Here is a 19,672-nt window from a genome sequence, read left to right as displayed (position 1 = left end):
TACGTACTGATTTGACCAAGCTTCTTCCATGTATGATATAATTTGCTATATCTCATGAATGAATCGACCAATTGCTTTGAAACTTTCAAGATGGATTGTTGATCATCATTGGCAAAAACATTTTGCGAAAAATTATTTTGGGGGGTTTACCTGGGGCAAAATAGGGAAAATTTGGGTATTTTCACTGAATTTTGACACTTTATAAGACTGGGACCTACCAAAACAACTTTTAATGAGGCACAAACTTTGTGTTATGATAAAATTTGATGCGATACACCAGAAAAATTTCTTGTCAACTGTATTTAGTTTCATTTTTGACGCTTCAGGGGGTAAAAATGCCAATTTTATTGAATTTTTACATAATCTGAGCAATTTTCACTACTTATCTCCGGGTATCTCCCCTAAAATATCTTCGAAAATAGTTTTAACTTAATCTTTGTGTAATATACTCTGGAAAATTACAATTCTGACTTGAAACTATCACATTCAGAGTGCAACTGGACAAACCAGAGGGTAAAACTGTCCGTTTTAGTGGATTTTTATCAATTTTTTTTTATTTTTGGGCCCATTTGACTCATAAAAAAGTCTTAAGGTGTACAAAATTTGATTTTTAACTACTGGAGACATTGATACTTTCTGATAGATAGGAAAGCAATCTGTGGTTTTCATTATCTGTCATTATTAGTGTCAAATCAGGGGGTAAATATGCCAATTTCTAGCTCGCAGTTGCCTGAGTTTGGATGTTTTTCTTTAGAAGTTTCCTCAGGATGAACACCAGCTCTAACAAACTTTTGCACAGGGTTTGATTGGAGCATTCTTTGTTGATCAATTGGTAGGTTCTTTACATATTCGACATAACCAAGTGATTGAAGTTTGGATTCCGATTTGATTATGTCATCCTTGTCCTGCTGATTCTTTGCAAGACGTTTGACTTGTTGATTGTACACACGTAGAGCAATGTTTCGATTTGGTGCAAGTGCAGTCTCGGGATTTTGGAGTAATGGTAATGTAGCAGTTGTTATGCACTCGTTGACGTTGACCTTCACAGAACGATTGATTAGGTCCTGCTCCACTTCTTCTCTGATACTCATTGTGTCTTCAGTACTGTGTTCTTTGCAGGTGGTACAATTTCGACATTTGACACATCTGAAGCTGATTTCACTACCAGTTGATTCCACTTGAATGAATAGGTTGTAGTCTTGTTTGATGTCCTCGTAACCCAGTAGTCGGATGTCTGGATTGACGTTGTATCCTTGGCGATAGATTTTCAGTTGGCTGTTGATAAAGTGGCTTGATTGGAAGGAATGGAATGCATGGACTCTTCCAAATACTTCACGTGGACCACCAATAACTCCTTGGCTGCCATCGACGCTTCTGAACCTTGACTATGTTTGCCGGATTTGCGTTGTGCACCTGGATATAAACATTGGTAGCATAGACCCTTTGATCGTACTTTTTGGAATCTTTCCAGTGGTGAGATCTCGACGAATTTCGGGCATGCAAAATATTGTACGATTTTGGTGTTGCTTGGACCATTGGTTGCGACATGATTGCGATCACCACAGATATGACATACCAGTTCATCTTTGACGTCAGAATGATAGGAAGGTGTATCTCGTTCCCAGCCGGCACACAACGTTTTCAAAACGTTTTTTTTAGGTTTAGATTACGTTGTGAAAAAACGCGTTGCCAAAAAACGTTTTAAAAACGTTTTTTCAACGTTGTAGAGAAAACGCGTTTTTTCATAACGTTTATAAAACGTTGTTGAAACGTTACAATCCAAACGTTTTTCAAAGGTTTTGCTAACAACGTTTAAGAAACGTTTTTTCTAAACTTGATTTAAACGTGATTTTGATCAACGTTTTTTAAACGTTTATAAAACGTTTTTTTGAGACGAAAGTGTAGTGCCCAAGATTTCTATTTGAAATATATAAACATAACCTCATCGACTCTCAGCTTTTATCCCAAGAAAATTTCTGAGACTTTACCTAGCTGCTCTGAGATATAGGAGAGATATTCGATATATCTTTTTCTCTTTTACTTTATTGACTTTTCTTTAAGTGTTAAATATATTTTAATAAAACGCCCACTCCCTGTTTGAATACCTTGTGAAATTCTCTCCGTCACGCACTTTCCAAATTACAAACCACGCACCCGCTCCCCGTCCCATCTACTTGCCGCCCCCTCCCCCCCATCGTCCGCCGAATTAACAATGGAATGGCTTCTTTTCTGGACAGCTTTCGAACGTTCGAACGTTCAAACGTTCGAATTCGAAATCACTTGTAGTTCAAAACAAAAATCAAACAAAGTAAAGGTTCTGTAAAAGTTGGATGTTTCATGCACGAAGACTGGAAGAAACTGGTTCTCTTACAAAAATCAACTAGATAATGTAAGTAGTTTACATTAAACCGAAAATGCTTTTGATATTTAACTTAATTCTTAGAAGCTTTATCGGTGTAGCTTATTTCAGGTTTCAATTTCTGATGATATTTATGTTTGAGAGCAAACCTTGGAAAAATTACATAATCTTCAGTAAACTTTATGTTAGAACTTGATATTTTAACTTCTTTTCCCTCAGATTCAAGCTGGAGTGTATTATTGGTTTCCTTATTGCAACTATCCTCAGCTGACTTTGTGTGGTCGCCAGCAGAAAGTACCGAAAATATGCTAGTAAAGGTAGGTGAAATGTAACAAGACTTTAATGATATCTTTCCAAAACTATGCTAATTTCTTGTTAATACCCCTGCATCACTGAGTGAGCTTGGTACTTCAAACTTCTGAAATTTGACTTGGAAACACCCCTGTCTCAACGACAATAATTTAGCAAAGTCCTTGGTAGAATACATTTCGTGAAACATAAAGTTTGGCCATGAAATTTAAGAAGTTTTTTCTTTATCCTTCTGGAGCATTCTTTTTCCCGTGGAAAGAAAACGAGAAAAGATAGTTTTCAACGTCTCAACCGCAGCTAAAAAATCTTCAAACATCAAATTTACTATTCGTCTTTTATTTTTTCAGGATCGCAAATTTGAAGGAGACCAAAGAAATCGCAATCAAGATATCGTTTTTTAACACTTCAAATAGCAATCATACTGGAAACGTTTCGAATGATTATCACAAAGATGCCAGAAAGGAAGGACGGAAGAGAAAGAACATCAAATTTTTGATTTCATTACGTTTAATTTATACTGATTGTAGATTTTCATACCCAGAAAATTATATAGAAAAGAGCATTCAAAGAAAATTCAAATGTGTGTACGGTCTTTCTCATAATAGTGCAATGAATAGGAATTATTTTGGCAAAGAACGTCTTAGAGACGTGTTAAAACTAATCTAAAATAACTTTTCAAGACGTTTTTAAGTCGTCTCAGAAACGTACCATATCGAAATTAATAAAATTAAGACGTCTCGGAAACGTCATAGAGACGTCCATAATTCGTTCCAAAAACGTCTTTCAAGTGGCTAGAAGAAAACGTAGAAACAACGTTTTTCAAACGCCTTGCAAAAACGTAATCTATAAACGTTTGAAAAACGTTTTTTTGACGTTGTGAAAAAACGTTGTAAAGTGCGACAAATACAACCTGAAAAAAACGTTTTCCAAACGTTGTGAAAAACGTTTTTTAAACGTTTTTTAAACGTTTTTTTGCCGGCTGGGTTGTGTGGTTTCTGTTCAGGTTTCTGTGGTTCTTGCTTGTAGATGAGTTGTTTTTGCTCTTGGATTTTACGTTCGATCTCAAGGAATTTGATGAGTTGGTCCCATAGATCATTCTCTTCAAGTTCGTCCTCACACGTTGATTGGAGCCATCTTGTTGTCATGCTTGTGCCCATGAGAAGGTAGATACGTTGCAGTTCATCTCCATTGTACAACTTTTGTTCGATCTTATGCCTTTTGCTGAGTAGCATTAGACTTCTGCAGCTTTGAATGGTGATTTGATTTCGGAGAGAATGCATGTCAAGTCTGGAGAGCTCTGAAAGTTAGTTGTCGAGTAAGTATCTTTGTGTTGCCATAGGACGACTTGAGGCGTTTCCACATCTCATCAATATCGGTGTCAGCTTTGACAATTGACAATGCTGGCTGGTCCAGGTAGTTATTTCGAAGTAGGTCTGGTAGGAAGATTTTTGGTGTATCACCAAGGTGAATCTTTTCAAACCGGTGTAGATGTCCATAGTTGATTCGAATCCACTGAACTTTGGAAGCTTGATTTTGAGGATGGAGTCCTTGAATTTTGAATGTTTCTCAAGTTCACGAGATGAGACTTCTTTGTCGATAAGTGAGATGAGTATGCGAAGATTGGTGAGTGAAGCTTCATACCCGGGGGGGGTACTAGGTTTGCGAGGTGACGGGTATGTCCGAGCCGAAAATCGAAAATCGACCCTTTGAGAGACAAAATTTTGGTGATTTTGGGACCCTTTGAGAGACTTTTTCCTAAATTTTGGTCCATTTTTTCCAAATTTTGGTTTGATTTTCACCAAATTTTGGTCAAAATTTTTGGAAATCGTGACCCTTTGAGAGAGAAATCTTTTATTTTCGTGATTTTAGGACCCTTTGAGAGACTAACTTTTGAAATTGTAACCCTTTGAGAGACTTTTGAGGATTGAGGAATGAGAAAAGGTACCCTTATGGCTCTCACATACCCGGCACCCTGGCTCGCACATACCCGGCACCCATTTTGCCTAAGTACCCCCCACCCCCCCGGGGCTTCATACCGTGTTTGAAGTCCAAAAACTTCGGATTGTTTGGTGGTACCAAAGGCTTCTTTGATGAGTGGTTGAAGATCTTTAGATATGCATTCGAGTGATTTGTAGATGTTACTTGTTCCTTTTTGTGCGTTTTTGAGTTCAGCATCTGGTGATTGAGATGGAACAAAGGATGTCTTGCTTTCGACGAGTTTGAGTTTCTGATGAATACTTTTGGTGGCAAATTCGATAGATTTGAGTTGTGCCGATTGGTTTGTTTGAGTGATAGCACTTTTTAAGGTACGTTTCTTGGCGAGACCTTCTTTAGTGTATGCTTTGATGGTTTGCAAGGTGGTTTGGTAGCTTTGATCTTCATCAAATTGAAGCTCGGTATGCAATCGTTTATATGTTGCTTTGAGTGTTCCAATGGCTGGCTCTGCAGATTTCACAAGCTTAGTGATAGCGATCTGTGAGGTGCCTATTTTTGGTAGCTTGGGTATCACGATGGAGTTCTGATGGAATAGTTTCGTCTTGATTTGGTATCACTTGATCGTCTGGTTTCGTTGCCATTTTCGGATTGGGCTTTCGAGGATAGGACCTGGTTGGTACTTCTTTTTGCTCCGGAGTAGCATGCGCAGCGGCAAATTGTTGAGTGGGCGTGGCAATGAAGACGATTGGACAGCAGCTGTAAGTGACAGCTGTTTGATTTAGAGGCGATTCTGTTTGAATGTAGGGATTTGGGGTTGATTGGAGGAATGCAATCAGGCTTTGTTTGTAACGACTGTTCAAACTGAAACAAAAATTGAATATTTCTAAATTTTATGAATTGAAAATTTGACAAAATCCAAATATAGGACTTAAGTTTGCACAAGTTTAGAAAAATTGACAAAAAATTTATTGATAAATTAATTTGATAATTGAAATACGGAGAAATTTACTCCTTGAAAATTTGGCTAAGTTGACAAATCAAACTTAGGAAAAAATTGAAAATCATTTAGAAAAATTGAATGAAAAATAAAAATTGTTCTTACCAGATAGCCTAGGGTAAATGTTATTTAATAAAGCATTCATGGATCTTGACAATGTAAGTAAGAAATCAAAATCAAAGTAAATCAAAAATCAACCAAAAAATTGAAAATCAAATTCATCTCTCAAAGTTCTTTAACGCTCTCTTGTTAACAACCAAGTTCATTCTGATTAAAAATTTGAGTGAGTGACGAGAGAAAATGCTGTGACATAGTTGAAGTAGAAACAAGTCCCTAAGGGACGCGTAAAGTAATTATAAAAATTAATTAGTCTAGATTTTTCGTGACGTCAAGGCAGAGGAGTTTTCTCATGGGAACTAAGGATGAATCCTTACAGAAGTTTTTATGAGGACCATGCAGGACCATGAAACATCTCAAAAGGAATATTAAAAACTTATCACAGTATTTTTTTTCTTTCTTAAGCTGCCGTTGCAGGAAGTGTTATTGGAATGAACGAACACGTGAAAAGTAAGGAAAGTATAAGAAGCCACCATCAAAACGAATACAATTCTGTTTTTGCAACCCTTACCAATGCCAAGAAAGATTTACAAGCTTCACAACAAGAAGCAACAGCACTGGAAACTTCTTTAAAAGCAAAACAACAAGAAATCAAAACACATCAAGAGAAAATTTCAAATTATCTTTCGAAAATGCAAATATTACAAGAAGAGAAGAAATTAACACAAATTAAAGATGTTAATTTCTTCTCTGTATACCAATCTATCAAGGTATGTAATAGTTATCGCACAGTACAGAGTACAATATGGGATATATTTTTCGAGTTCAGATTTTTCGTCACATCATAGTCCGTATAAAAAACTCCGGTCTAGAAGCCTTTCCTTTCTTTCCATTGTTTCTTACTTGAACTTGCGTTGAGAAATTAGTTTGTTTTGCTCACTTATCAACCNATGTGATTAAATCCTAAACCAATCCCAAGAGGAATACTTGGTAACGTGATAAAACTGAGCGGATCAATTTTGATATTTTGATAATAACAAAGGAAAAAGCTAACAAAAAGTTAAAACAATAAGCTTCCAGTCCAGGGTTTTTATAAGGACTATGGTCATATTTAGAAAAAATATCTCCATTTGTATCTTTTCTTTTTTTTCTTTTTCACTTCCTGTATTTTGGTGAAATTAACATCAAAATTCCACTCTTCAAAAATGATTCGAATGGTCATAAGTACAAAATATGATCGCTCGCTTACCAGACCCCTATTTTGAACGCGATCACAAATCAACTTCTCTTTAATCATCACGTGTCAACACCTCTGATGGGACTCGAACCCACAATCAACGACTTAGGAGGCCAATGCCTTATCCATTAGGCCACAGAGGCTTGTGAAGCATTTCGAATTGATTTAAAAAAGATGCTACATTAAAATAATCATATCTTTAAATAATTACTATCATTGCTTTTAACATTGCAGTATGTTCCATGGTGTAATGGTTAGCACTCCAAACTCTGAATTCGGCAATCCGAGTTCAAGTCTCGGTGGAGCCTAAAAATAAGCTGTTAAATTTCACCAAACCAAATAAAAAAGTGAATAAAGAGATTTTCAAATGATATCGCGATAATGAAATCTTTCAGTCACGTTGTTTTTGCTAAATAATGTGTTAAAAGTTCAATTTTTTATTCCAGAAACCTGATATCTGTCGATTGTAGATGCATTTATTGCAAATTTACAGCGACACAAATCAACGTTTCTTTAATCATCACGTGTCAACACCTCTGATGGGACTCGAACCCACAATCAACGACTTAGGAGGCCAATGCCTTATCCATTAGGCCACAAAGGCTTATGAAGCATTTCGAATTGATTTAAAAAAGATGCTACATTAAAATAATCATATCTTTAAATAATTACTATCATTGTTTTTAACATTGCAGTATGTTCCATGGTGTAATGGTTAGCACTCCAAACTCTGAATTCGGCAATCCGAGTTCAAGTCTCGGTGGAGCCTTAGCTGTTAAATTTCACCAAACCAAATAAAAAATTAACTAAAGAGATTTTCAAATGATATCACGATAATGAAATCTTTCAGCTACGTTGTTTTTTCTAAATAATGTGTTAAAAATTCAATTTTCTCAGCCAGAAACCTGATTCTGTTGATTGTAGATGCATTTATTGCAAATTTACATCGAAACAAACCAACGTCTCTTTAATCATCACGTGTTAACACCTCTGATGGGACTCGAACCCACAATCCCCGACTTAAGAGCCGATGCCTTATCCATTAGGCCACAGAGGCTTATGAAGCATTTCGAATTGATTTCAAAAACATGCTACATTAAAATAATCATATTTGTAAATAATTACTATCTTTGATTTTAACATTGTAGTATGGTTCCATGGTGTAATGGTTATCACTCCAGACTCTGAATCTGGCGATCCGAGTTCAAGTCTCGGTAGAACCTAAGATAAGCCGTTAGATTTTAACAATCCAAATAAAGATTTGACTAAAAATATTTTCAAATGATATCGCGATAATGAAATCTTTCAGCTACGGAGTTTTTACTAAATATTGTGTTAACAATTCAATTTCTATGCCAGAAACCTCATGACTGTCTATTGTAGATGCATTTATTGCAAATTTACATCGACACAAATCAACGTCTCTTTAATCATCACGTGTCAACACCTCTGATTGGAATCGAACCCATAATCCCTGACTCAGGAGGCCAATGCCTTATCCATTAGGCCACAGAAGCTTATGAAGCATTTCGAATTTATTTTAAAAAGATGCTACATTAAAATAATCATATCTTTAAATAGTTACTATCATTGCTTTTAACATTGCAGTATGGTTCCATGGTGTAAAGGTAGGCACTCCGGACTCTGAATCTGGCGATCCGAGTTCAAGTTTCGGTGGAGCCTAAAATAAGCCGTTAGATTTCACCAAACCAAATAAAAATTTGACTAAAGAGATTTTCAAATGATATTGCGATAATGAAATCTTCCAGCTACGGAGTTTTTACTAAATAATGTGTCCAAAATTCAATTTTTATCCCAGGAACCTGATGTCTGTCGATTGTAGATGCATTTATTGCAAATTTACAGCGACACAAATCAACTTTCTCTTTAATCATCACGTGTCAACACCTCTGATGGGACTCGAACCCACAATCAACGACTTAGGAGGCCGATACCTTATCCATTAGGCCATAAAGGTTTATGAAGCATTTCGAATTGATTTTAAAAAGATGCTACATTAAAATAATAATATCTTTGAATAATTACTATCATTGCTTTTAACATTGCAGTATGTTCCATGGTGTAATGGTTAGCACTCCAGACTCTGAATTTGGCAATCCGAGTTCAAGTCTCGGGGGAGCCTAAAAATAAGCCGTTAGATTTCACCAAACCAAATAAAAAATTGACTAAAGAGATTTTCAAATGATATCACGATAATGAAATCTTTCAGCTACGGAGGTTTTACTAAATAATGTGTTAACAATTCAATTTCTATCCCAGAAACCTGATGACTGTCTATTGTAGATGCATTTATTTCAAATTTACATCGACACAAACCAACGTCTCGTTAATCATCACATGTTAACATCTCTGATGGGACTCGAACCCACAATCCCCGACTTAGGAGGCCGATGCCTTATCCATTAGGCCACAGAGGCTTATGATGCATTTTGAATTGATTTTAAAAAGATGCTACATTAAAATAATCATATTTGTAAATAATTACTATCATTCCTTTTAACATTGTAGTATGGTTCCTTGGTGTAATGGTTAGCACTCCAGACTCTGAATCTGGTGATCCGAATTCAAGTTTCGGTGGAACCTAAGATAAGCCGTTAGATTTCAACAATCCAAATAAAGATTTGACTAAAAAGATTTTCAAATGATATCGCAATAATGAAATCTTTCAGCTACGGAGTTTTTACTAAATAATGTGTTAACAATTCAATTTATATCGCAGAAACCTCATGACTGTCTATTGTAGATATATTTATTGCAAATTTACATCGACACAAATCAACGTCTCTTTAATCATCACGTGTCAAAACCTCTGATGGGACTCGAACCCATAATCCTCGACTCAGGAGGCCAATGCCTTATCCATTAGGCCACAGAAGCTTATGAAGCATTTCGAATTTATTTTAAAAAGATGCTACATTAAAATAATCATATCTTTAAATAATTACTATCATTGCTTTTAACATTGCAGTATGGTTCCATGGTGTAAAGGTAGGCACTCCAGACTCTGAATATGACGATCCGAGTTCAAGTTTCGGTGGAGCCTAAAATAAGCCGTTAGATTTCACCAAACCAAATAAAAATTTTACTAAAGAGGTTTTCAAATGATATCACGATAATGAAATCTTTCAGCTACGTTGTTTTTTCTAAATAATGTGTTAAAAATTAAATTTTCTATGCCAGAAACCTGATTCTGTTGATTGTAGATGCATTTATTGCAAATTTACATCGACACAAACCATCGTCTCTTTAATCATCACGTGTCAACACCTCTAATTGGACTCGAACCCATAATCCCCGACTTTGGAGGCCGATGCCTTATCCATTAGGCCACAGAGGCTTATGAAGCATTTCGAATTGATTTTAAAAAGATGCTACATTAAAATAATCATATTTGTAAATAATTACTATCATTGATTTTAACATTGTAGTATGGTTCCATGGTGTAATGGTTAGCACTCCGGACTCTGAATCTGGCGATCCGAGTTCAAGTCTCGGTGGAACCTAAGATAAGCCGTTAGATTTCAACAATCCAAATAAAAATTTGACTAAAAAGATTTTCAAATGATATCGCGATAATGAAATCTTTCAGCTACGGAGTTTTTACTAAATAATGTGTTAACAATTCAATTTCTATCCCAGAAACCTCATGACTGTCTATTGTAGATATATTTATTGCAAATTTACATCAACACAAATCAACGTCTCTTTAATCATCACGTGTCAACACCTCTGATGGGACTCGAACCCATAATCCCCGACTTAGGAGGCCGATGCCTCATCCATTAGGCCACAGAGGCTTATGAAGCCTTTCGAATTGATTTAAAAAATAATCATATCTTTAAATAATTACTATCATTGCTTTTAACATTGTATTATGGTTCCATGGTGTAATGGTTAGCACTCCAGACTCTGAATCTGGCGATCCGAGTTCAAGTCTCAGTGGAACCTAAGATAAGCCGTTAGATTTCACCAAACCAAATAAAAAATTAACTAAAGAGATTTTCAAATGATATCGCGATAGTGAAATCTTTCAGCTACAGAGTTTTTGCTAAATAATGTGTTAACAATTCAATTTCTCTGCCAGAAACCTGATGTCTGTCGATTGTAGATGCATTTATTGGAAATTTACATCGACACAAATCAACGTCTCTTTAATCATCACGTGTCAACACCTCTGATGGGACTTGAACCCACAATCCCCGACTTAGGAGGCCGATGCCTTATCCATTAGGCAACAGAAGCTTATGAAGCATTTCAAATTGATTTTAAAAAGATGATACATTAAAATAATCATATTTGTAAATAATTACTATCATTGCTTTTCACATTGTAGTATGGTTCCATGGTGTAATGGTTAGCACTCCAGACTCTGAATCTGGTGATCCGAGTTCAAGTCTCGGTGGAACCTAAGATAAGCTGTTAGATTACAACAATCCAAATAAAGATTTGACTAAAAAGATTTTCAAATGATATCGCGATAATGAGATCTTTCAGCTACGGAGTTTTTACTAAATAATGTGTTAACAATTCAATTTTTATCCCAGAAACCTCATGACTGTCTATTGTAGATGCATTTATTGCAAATTTACATCGACACAAATCAATGTCTCTTTAATCATCACGTGTCAACACCTATGATTGGACTCGAACCTATAATCACCGACATAGGAGGCCAATGCCTTATCCATTAGGCCACAGAAGCTTATGAAGCATTTCGAATTGATTTTAAAAAGATGCTACATTAAAATAATCATATTTGTAAATAATTACTATCATTGCTTTTAACATTGTAGTATGGTTCCATGGTGTAATGGTTAGTACTCCAGACTCTGAATCTGGTGATCCGAGTTCAAGTCTCGGTGGAACCTAAGATAAGCTGTTAGATTTCAACAATCCAAACAAAGATTTGACTAAAAAGATTTTCAAATAATATCGCGATAATGAAATCTTTTAGCTACGGAGTTTTTACTAAATAATGTGTTAACAATTCAATTTCTATGCCAGAAACCTGATATCTGTCCATTGTAGATACACTTATTGCAAATTTACATCGACACAAATCAATCGGCAACTTCTCTTTAATCGTCACGTGTCAATGCCTCTGATGGGACTCGAACCCACAATCCCCGACTTAGGAAGCCGATGCCTTATCCATTAGGCCACAGAGGCTTATGAAGCATTTCGAATTGATTTTAAAAAAGATGCTACATTATAATAATCATATCTTTAAATAATTACTATCATTGCTTTTAACATTGTAGTACGGTTCCATGGTGTGATGGTTAGCACTCCAGACTCTGAATCTGGCGATCCGGGTTCAAGTCTCGATGGAACCTACGATAAGCCGTTAGATTTCACCAATCCAAATAAAAAATTGACTAAAGAGATTTTCAAATGATATCGGGATGATGAAATCTTTCAGCTACGGAGTTTTTACTAAATAATGTGTTAACAATTCAATTTTCTATGCCAGAAACCTGATGTCTGTCTATTGTAGATGCATTTATTGCAAATTTACATCGACACAAATCAACGTCTCTTTAATCATCACGTGTCAACACCTCTGATGGGACTCGAACCCACAATACCCGACTAAGGATGTCGATGCCTCATCCATTAGGCCACAGAGGCTTATGAAGCTTTTCGAATTGATTTAAAAAATAATCATATCTTTAAATGATTACTATTCCTGCTTTTAACATTGTATTATGGTTCTATGGTGTAATGTTTAGCACTGGAGACTCTTTATCTGGCGATCCGAGTTCAAGTCTCCGTGGAACCTAATATAAGCCGTTAGATTTCACCAAACCAAATAAAAAATTGACTAAAGAGATTTTCAAATGATATCACGATAATGAAATCTTTCAGCTACGGAGTTTTTACTAAATAATGTGGTAACAATTCAATTTCTCCGCCAGAAACCTCATGTATGTCGATTGTAGATGCATTTACTGCAAAGTCACATCGAAACAAATCTACTTCTCTTTAATCATCACGTGTCAACACCTCTGATGGGACTCGAACCCACAATCCCCGACTTAGGAGGCCGATGCCTTATCCATTAGGCCACAGAGGCTTATAAAGCATTTCGAATTGATTTTAAAAAGATGCTACATTAAAATAATCTTATCTTTAAATAATTACTATCATTGCTTTTAACATTGTAGTATGGTTCCATGGTGTAATGGTTAGCACTCCAGACTCTGAATCTGGCGATCCGAGTTCAAGTCTCGGTGGAACCTAAAATAAGCCGTTAGATTTCACCAAACCAAATAAAAAATTGACTAAAGAGATTTTCAAATGATATCATGATAATGAAATCTTTCAGCTACGTTGTTTTTGCTAAATAATGTGTTAAAAATTCAATTTTCTATGCCAAAAACCTGATGTCTGTCGATTGTAGATGCATTTATTGCAAATTTACATCGACACAAATCAACGTCTCTTTAATCATTACGTGTCAACACCTCTGATGGGACTCGAACCCACAATCCCCGACTTAGGAGGCCGATGCCTTATCCATTAGGCCACAGAGGCTTATGAAGCATTTCGAGTTGATTTTAAAAAGATGCTACATTAAAATAATCATATCTTTAAATAATTACTATCATTGCTTTTGACATTGTAGTATGGTTCCATGGTGTAATGGTTAGCACTCCAGACTCTGAATCTGGCGATCCGAGTTTAAGTCTCGGCGGAACCTAAGATAAGCCGTTAGATTTCAACAAATCAAATACAAATTTGAATAAAGAGATTTTCAAATGATATCGCGATAATGAAATCTTTCAGCTACGGAGTTTTTACTAAATAATGTGTTAATAATTCAATTTCTATGCCAGAAACCTGATGTCTGTCGATTGTAGATGCATTTATTGCAAAGTTACATCTACACAAATCTATCTACTTCTCTTTAATCATCACCTGTCAACACCTCTGATGGGACTCGAACCCACAATCCCCGACTTAGGAGGCCGATGCCTTATCCATTAGGCCACAGAGGCTTATAAAGCATTTCGAATTGATTTTAAAAACATGCTACATTAAAATAATCTTATCTTTAAATAATTACTATCATTGATTTTAACATTGTAGTATGGTTCCATGGTGTAATGGTTAGCACTCCAGACTCTGAATCTGGCGATCCGAGTTCAAGTCTCGGTGGAACCTAAGATAAGCCGTTAAATTTAACCAAACCAAATAAAAAATTGAAGAAGAGATTTTCAAATGATATCATGATGCGTATTTTCGCGCAGTCGAAGATAGAGCGAAAATTAGTTTCTCCGCGATCTCGCACTCAAATAGTAGGGCGGACGGGCGTGATCGTGAATGGGCGGACGGGCGTCCGAGAGACATGGGTTCGAGTACGCATGCTCAGATGAGACATGTATGGGTTTAAAAATGGTAGCCCTTTTCAAAACAACATCTCGGGTCGAGGGCTCTGGACATTAACCGTTGACAATCAGCAGAGACGTACTTCACAAAGAAAACACCATGCCAGAAGGAGACGCCCCTTAAGAGGGAATTCAATAAATTACGAAAAATGATCTTCAAAACATGCTTGCAAACCTACTCGAAAAAGCAAACGAGAATACCAAAAGAATGCTGGACGATAGAATCCCAGAAGAAAAATCAGAGAAGCGCAGAAAGCTTGAGAAAGTAAAACTGACCTCAAAAGCAAATCAGCAACAGTTCGACTATCAAGGACAAGTTGTGGACATATTTGAGAAAGCCGAAAACTCCCTCCAAAAGCAAAAATATGACGAAGTGTCAGACCTATTGACCAAAGGTAAGGACATTTGTTTTGCCAGAATGAAAGTCTTAATGATCGCTGATAGAGACGGGTGGGGCACAGCCAATGCCTACCAAAGTGATGATCTCGCCTCGGATGAGGATGACGAAAAGCGAATTCAAAAAGCCATAAGGGAGGCAGCCCGGAAAAGAAGGCTAAAGGAGAGCAATTCGGCACACAACTCGAATAGTAGCCAGTCCAATTTCAGTAGTCACCATATGGATAGTAGACCAAGACAAAAACCAAAAATCCCCATTGAAGAATTAGAATGTTGGAGGTGTGGAAAGAAAGGACATTTTTTTGCCACATGCACAAACCCACCTAAACCAACAGAGACATTAGTCGGTAATCCGACTGACAATACTTCTAATTAACATTTTTTTTTTTTTTCTTTTTTCAAAAGACGCTTGTGTTTTTATTTTCAAAAATATTTTTTTTTTTTTTTTTGCACACCTGACACAATTTTTTCGCATAAGTTCCTTCTGTAAGCAAAAAAAAAAAAAAAAAAAAAAACCAATCATTTTTCTTTCCAGCAACAACAAAAACATCAAAAACAGTGGTTGGAAAAATCCTTGAAGCGGCAGAGTTTTGGAAGAATGATTTACAAGCTTCACCTTTCGTTCTTAGCATCATTGAAAATGGATACAGAATACCATCTAAAAACAAGCCCACAAGTTTTTTCTACAAAAACAACTTATCAAGTTTCAAAAACTATTCATTTACAACCAAAGCTATTATTGATTTGATTGATAATGACTGCATTTCAGAAATCCGTGAACCAGCTTATTGTTGCAATCCTTTAACAGTTGCAGAAAAGAATGGGAAATTAAGACTTGTACTTGATTGCAGAGGAATCAATGAACTTTTGATCGAAAGAAAATTCAAATATGAAGGCATTAGCACAGTATCTCAAATAATGGAGCCTGAGTTTTATTTTGCCACTTTCGACCTAAAATCAGGGTATCATCACATTTCTATCGCACCAGAAGATCAAAAATTTCTCGGTTTTTCTTGGGTTTTCCCTAATGGGGTCCAGAGATACTTCAAATTCAAAGTTTTACCATTTGGCTTAGCTTCAGCATGTTATGTTTTTACCAAACTAATGAGACCATTGATCAAAAGATGGAGAGGTTTAGGAATCCGTTCTGTTGTTTACTTAGACGATGGTATATTGGGAGATAAAAACAAAGATTGCTTAGAAAAGAGCATATCAATTGTCAAAAATGATCTAGATCAGGCAGGGCTCACTATAAACGAAGAGAAATCACACTTAAACCCCTCAAAATCTTGTGCATGGCTTGGGTTTATTATCAGTTCTGAAACTTTCAAATTTTTTGTACCTGAGAAGAAAATATCTGCTCTGAAAAAACTGCTATCCAGTTTTATCTTACGTCAAAGAGGCTCTGCTAGGGAAATATCAAGAGTTGCAGGCATGATTATTAGCATGAAACCCGCCATTGGTTCGATATCCCAGATTTTGACGAGGCACTTGTTCTTTTTCATAAACGAAAAACCAACTTGGGATCGCCAGCATGACTTGAATAATGAAGTATGCGAAGAGCTTTTATTTTGGTTCAATAACCTTGATTTTTACAATGGGCACAAAATCAGAACAAACAATAGTATTACTAAGGTAGTTTTTTTCAGATGCCAGCGAAAAGGGCAGTTTCATTATCGAAAAACTCGGCAATATCGTGGCAAGGGACAATTTCAATTATTCTGAAAAAGGAACAAGTTCAACTTACAGAGAGCTGTTGGCAGTCAAATACTCATTAGAAAGCTTTTACTCACTTTTAACCAACCAAAAAATCCTGTGGCATTCAGACAATACAAACGTAGCAAGAATAATTCAAATAGGCAGCAGAAAGCCTCATCTTCAAAACATTGCTTTAGACATTTTTAAACTTTGCTTAAAATTTGACATAGAAATTACAACACAGTGGATACCTAGGGAGTACAATCAAATTGCAGACCAAATTTCCAAATACATAGACTATGATGATTGGAGCATCGATTATGAATCATTTAGTTACATCCAAGAAAAATTTGGAAAATTCACATTTGATCGATTTGCCTCATATACAAACAGAAAGGTTGACTCATTTAATTCAAAATTCTATTGTCCAGGCACCCTAGGAGTAGATAGTTTTACATGTGATTGGAGTAACCATTTCAATTGGCTTTGTCCACCAATATCTTTAATAGGTGACACATTATGACAAAGTTGCAAAGGCAAAGGTGTATTGTTTGTTCCGCTCTGGAGATCAGCATATTATTGGCCCTTGATAACTAAAAAGGAGGGGACTTTCGAGAGTTTTGTGTCAGGATATCTAATTTTGCAACCATATTTTCTATCAAATTGTAGTTCATTATTTAAAGGATTCACAAATTTCAATTCGATTGCTTTGTACCTAGATTTTTCATCTCTAGAGAAGACATCCAAATAATTTCATTTTCAAATGATGCTAGAATGATTTTTTCCTACTGCCATATGTGACCAATTTTATGTTAATGATGGGATTGAGACTAAAAATTTGCCATTTATCTTTCCCTGTACCAGCAGTGGCTGGGTAGTACAGAATGGATTTGGATTTTATCTGTACCAGTAGTGGCTGGGTAGTACAGATGGTAGTAACTGTTTTCTCATGTACCAGGAGTGACTGGGTAGTACATGGTTTAAATCTACTGTTCCTGTACCAGCTGTGGCTGGGTAGTACAGGGCTAAATTTTGTTTTTCCTGTACCAGTAGTGGCTGGGTAGTACAGGTGCATTGATTAGTATGCTAGAGAAAAGTCAAGTGAGATTTTATTTTGATTGCTTGTAGGCACAGAAGAACAAAGTCTGGAGGAGAGATTGGAAACTATCCAAAATAAAGAGCTCCGTGAGAAAGGAAATAACTTGTATGAATTAATCGATGCCAACTGGGCAAGGAGCACAGCTAGAAAGTATTCTTATGGATGGAACGCGTGGGTAAAATGGAGTGACCAATATGATGAAGTTTTAGCCATACCTGCAGATCCTTTTCACATTTGTTTGTATTTGAACGATCTATCAAAAGAGAAAAAACAGCCAGGCACAATAACTAACGCCTTAACAGGAATACGGTGGGGTCACTTGAGAAAAGGGTACCAGTCTCCTACAGATGATTGTCTTGTACAGTTAACTTTTAAAGGTGCATTACGTATAGCTTCAGAGCATAAAGTGTCAAATCAAAAAGAGCCATTACCACCTGAATTAGTAAAAAAGGTCTGTGAAGAGTATGGGCACAGTGACAACCTTATGCATAAACGTTTTTTGTTAACAGTTTTAATCGGCTATTTCGGTTTTCTTCGCATAGACGAAATCTTATGGTTACAAGTTAAACATTTTGTTTTCAGCACAGATCACATTGACATTATGTTAGAAAAATCAAAAACTGATCAAAACAGACATGGTAATAAAGTTACTATTTCAGACATAGACAGCAATTATTCGGTCAAAGAAGTTCTTGATGATTACCTCACAAAGGCTAAACTGAAAGACGATTCAGAAGCATACATCTTATGTAAAATGGTCAAGACGAAGGAAGGACATAAGGCAATAGGACATCATAAAATCAGTTATACCACGGCAAGGAAAGAGTTCCTTAGTTTGTTAAGTTCAGTCATGCCAATAACAGAAGATGTTAGGCAATTTTGTACACATTCCATGAGGTCAGGTGGAGCTACAGCAGCGATTAATAACGGAGTGTCTGAAAGAGAGATTGATTTGCACGGGCGTTGGAAATCGGAAAAATCACGAAATAAATACTTAAAGGACAGTTTGAAGAGAAGACTTAAAATTACCCGTTCTTTGGGAATTTAGACTCAATTTCATATCAACTGTACAATCCTTTGCTCTTTGTATTCTCAGTGCTTGCAAAGACCCGTCCACCAAATTATAAAGAAAACACTGTGTCTTTTCTTCTGTGGGTATGGGAGTCGGGAGTTTAGGGTGTGGGAAGTTACTATGGTTTAGAGTTAGAGGAGAAGCGTATTTTCGCGCAGTCGAAGATAGAGCGAAAATTAGTTTCTCCGCGATCTCGCACTCAAATAGTAGGGCGTCAGGGCGTGATCGTGAATGGGCGGACGGGCGTCCGAGAGACATGGGTTCGAGTACGCATGCTCAGATGAGACATGTATGGGTTTAAAAATGGTAGCCCTTTTTCAAAACAACATCTCGGGTCGAGGGCTCTGGACATTAACCTTACTTACATAAATCTTATATTTTATTTTCATGTGATGCATCGACGATGACCGGAGGCAACGAAACGGGATATGTATCCAGAAAAACACTTCCGATTCTATAGCCGACTAAAGAGCAACCGGACAAATCAGATACACGATAAAAACTCGATAACGAACAACCACTGACAACACCTGCAAGAGAAGAATCCGAGCATTCCGAACTCGAAAGACGAAACGATATGATACGATATCCTAACATTGGTCGATGTTATCATATATTTCCATCGAAAGAACTGACGAAATATACGTAATTACAAACGAATTAACGAGAGGCGGTAATTATGAACGATTTAATGAGAGATCGTATTTGCGAGAGACTCAAGAGTAGTGCCTTAACCCTCGAGGACGCGACCGTGCATTGGGACGAGGAATATGTAATTTCCTCTCACGAAGGGGTTTGTGGCGCATCCGGCCGGTTCGCAATCACTACTTTCTACAAAATATTACCACGTTCAAATTTACAACAATGACACTCGAGCCAAGAATTTATTATACAGTACTCAACGAATAAACTTCTTGTATTTTATCCGCTGTCCAGAGTATCCTCAGTGCTTGCAAAGACCCGTCCACCAAATTATAAAGAAAACACTGTGTCTTTTCTTCTGTGGGTATGGGAGTGAGGAGTTTAGGGTGTGGGAAGTTACTATGGTTTAGAGTTAGAGGAGAAAATAAAATCCTTCAACTACGTTGTTTTTGCTAAATA

At 36.4% G+C, this 19,672-nt stretch overlaps 1 protein-coding gene, 1 long non-coding RNA gene and 13 other non-coding genes across 16 annotated transcripts in view; 10 read left to right on the top strand and 5 right to left on the bottom strand.

The window, feature by feature from the left end:
* The window catches only part of LOC136818438 (uveal autoantigen with coiled-coil domains and ankyrin repeats protein-like), a 221,249-nt gene extending 214,657 nt beyond the window's left edge, over nucleotides 1-6,592 (top strand). For both annotated transcript variants that reach the window (XM_067074778.1, XM_067074779.1), the window contains exon 4: nucleotides 6,123-6,592. In XM_067074778.1, coding sequence (XP_066930879.1) covers nucleotides 6,123-6,505 — 383 coding nt within the window. In that variant the 3' untranslated portion in view covers nucleotides 6,506-6,592. The remainder of the gene's footprint in view (nucleotides 1-6,122) is intronic.
* Nucleotides 6,593-8,045: 1,453 nt separating this feature from the next.
* Trnaq-cug (transfer RNA glutamine (anticodon CUG)) lies at nucleotides 8,046-8,117 on the top strand. The gene has a single exon. It is a non-coding gene; the product is annotated as a tRNA-Gln (tRNA).
* Nucleotides 8,118-9,259: 1,142 nt separating this feature from the next.
* Nucleotides 9,260-9,332, bottom strand: Trnar-ccu (transfer RNA arginine (anticodon CCU)). The gene has a single exon. It is a non-coding gene; the product is annotated as a tRNA-Arg (tRNA).
* Nucleotides 9,333-10,346: 1,014 nt separating this feature from the next.
* Nucleotides 10,347-10,418, top strand: Trnaq-cug (transfer RNA glutamine (anticodon CUG)). Its single transcript has one exon. It is a non-coding gene; the product is annotated as a tRNA-Gln (tRNA).
* A 373-nt stretch (nucleotides 10,419-10,791) lies between these two features.
* Trnaq-cug (transfer RNA glutamine (anticodon CUG)) lies at nucleotides 10,792-10,863 on the top strand. The gene has a single exon. It is a non-coding gene; the product is annotated as a tRNA-Gln (tRNA).
* Nucleotides 10,864-11,251: 388 nt separating this feature from the next.
* Trnaq-cug (transfer RNA glutamine (anticodon CUG)) lies at nucleotides 11,252-11,323 on the top strand. Its single transcript has one exon. It is a non-coding gene; the product is annotated as a tRNA-Gln (tRNA).
* Nucleotides 11,324-11,711: 388 nt separating this feature from the next.
* On the top strand, nucleotides 11,712-11,783 carry Trnaq-cug (transfer RNA glutamine (anticodon CUG)). The gene has a single exon. It is a non-coding gene; the product is annotated as a tRNA-Gln (tRNA).
* A 228-nt stretch (nucleotides 11,784-12,011) lies between these two features.
* On the bottom strand, nucleotides 12,012-12,084 carry Trnar-ccu (transfer RNA arginine (anticodon CCU)). The gene has a single exon. It is a non-coding gene; the product is annotated as a tRNA-Arg (tRNA).
* An 834-nt stretch (nucleotides 12,085-12,918) lies between these two features.
* Nucleotides 12,919-12,991, bottom strand: Trnar-ccu (transfer RNA arginine (anticodon CCU)). Its single transcript has one exon. It is a non-coding gene; the product is annotated as a tRNA-Arg (tRNA).
* Nucleotides 12,992-13,085: 94 nt separating this feature from the next.
* Trnaq-cug (transfer RNA glutamine (anticodon CUG)) lies at nucleotides 13,086-13,157 on the top strand. The gene has a single exon. It is a non-coding gene; the product is annotated as a tRNA-Gln (tRNA).
* A 222-nt stretch (nucleotides 13,158-13,379) lies between these two features.
* Nucleotides 13,380-13,452, bottom strand: Trnar-ccu (transfer RNA arginine (anticodon CCU)). Its single transcript has one exon. It is a non-coding gene; the product is annotated as a tRNA-Arg (tRNA).
* A 94-nt stretch (nucleotides 13,453-13,546) lies between these two features.
* Trnaq-cug (transfer RNA glutamine (anticodon CUG)) lies at nucleotides 13,547-13,618 on the top strand. Its single transcript has one exon. It is a non-coding gene; the product is annotated as a tRNA-Gln (tRNA).
* A 225-nt stretch (nucleotides 13,619-13,843) lies between these two features.
* Trnar-ccu (transfer RNA arginine (anticodon CCU)) lies at nucleotides 13,844-13,916 on the bottom strand. Its single transcript has one exon. It is a non-coding gene; the product is annotated as a tRNA-Arg (tRNA).
* A 94-nt stretch (nucleotides 13,917-14,010) lies between these two features.
* Nucleotides 14,011-14,082, top strand: Trnaq-cug (transfer RNA glutamine (anticodon CUG)). Its single transcript has one exon. It is a non-coding gene; the product is annotated as a tRNA-Gln (tRNA).
* A 2,847-nt stretch (nucleotides 14,083-16,929) lies between these two features.
* Nucleotides 16,930-19,555, top strand: LOC136818440 (uncharacterized). The gene is made up of 2 exons (XR_010848235.1): nucleotides 16,930-17,543; nucleotides 18,432-19,555. It is a non-coding gene; the product is annotated as an uncharacterized lncRNA (long non-coding RNA).
* The last annotated feature ends 117 nt before the right edge of the window (nucleotides 19,556-19,672 follow it).

Source organism: Clytia hemisphaerica, unplaced genomic scaffold (genome assembly GCF_902728285.1).
Source record: "Clytia hemisphaerica strain Z4C2 unplaced genomic scaffold, Clytia hemisphaerica genome assembly, whole genome shotgun sequence".
Lineage (NCBI taxonomy): Eukaryota > Metazoa > Cnidaria > Hydrozoa > Leptothecata > Clytiidae > Clytia > Clytia hemisphaerica.
The sequence above is the reverse complement of the archived record's forward strand: the minus strand, read 5'-3'. Positions and strand labels throughout refer to the sequence as shown.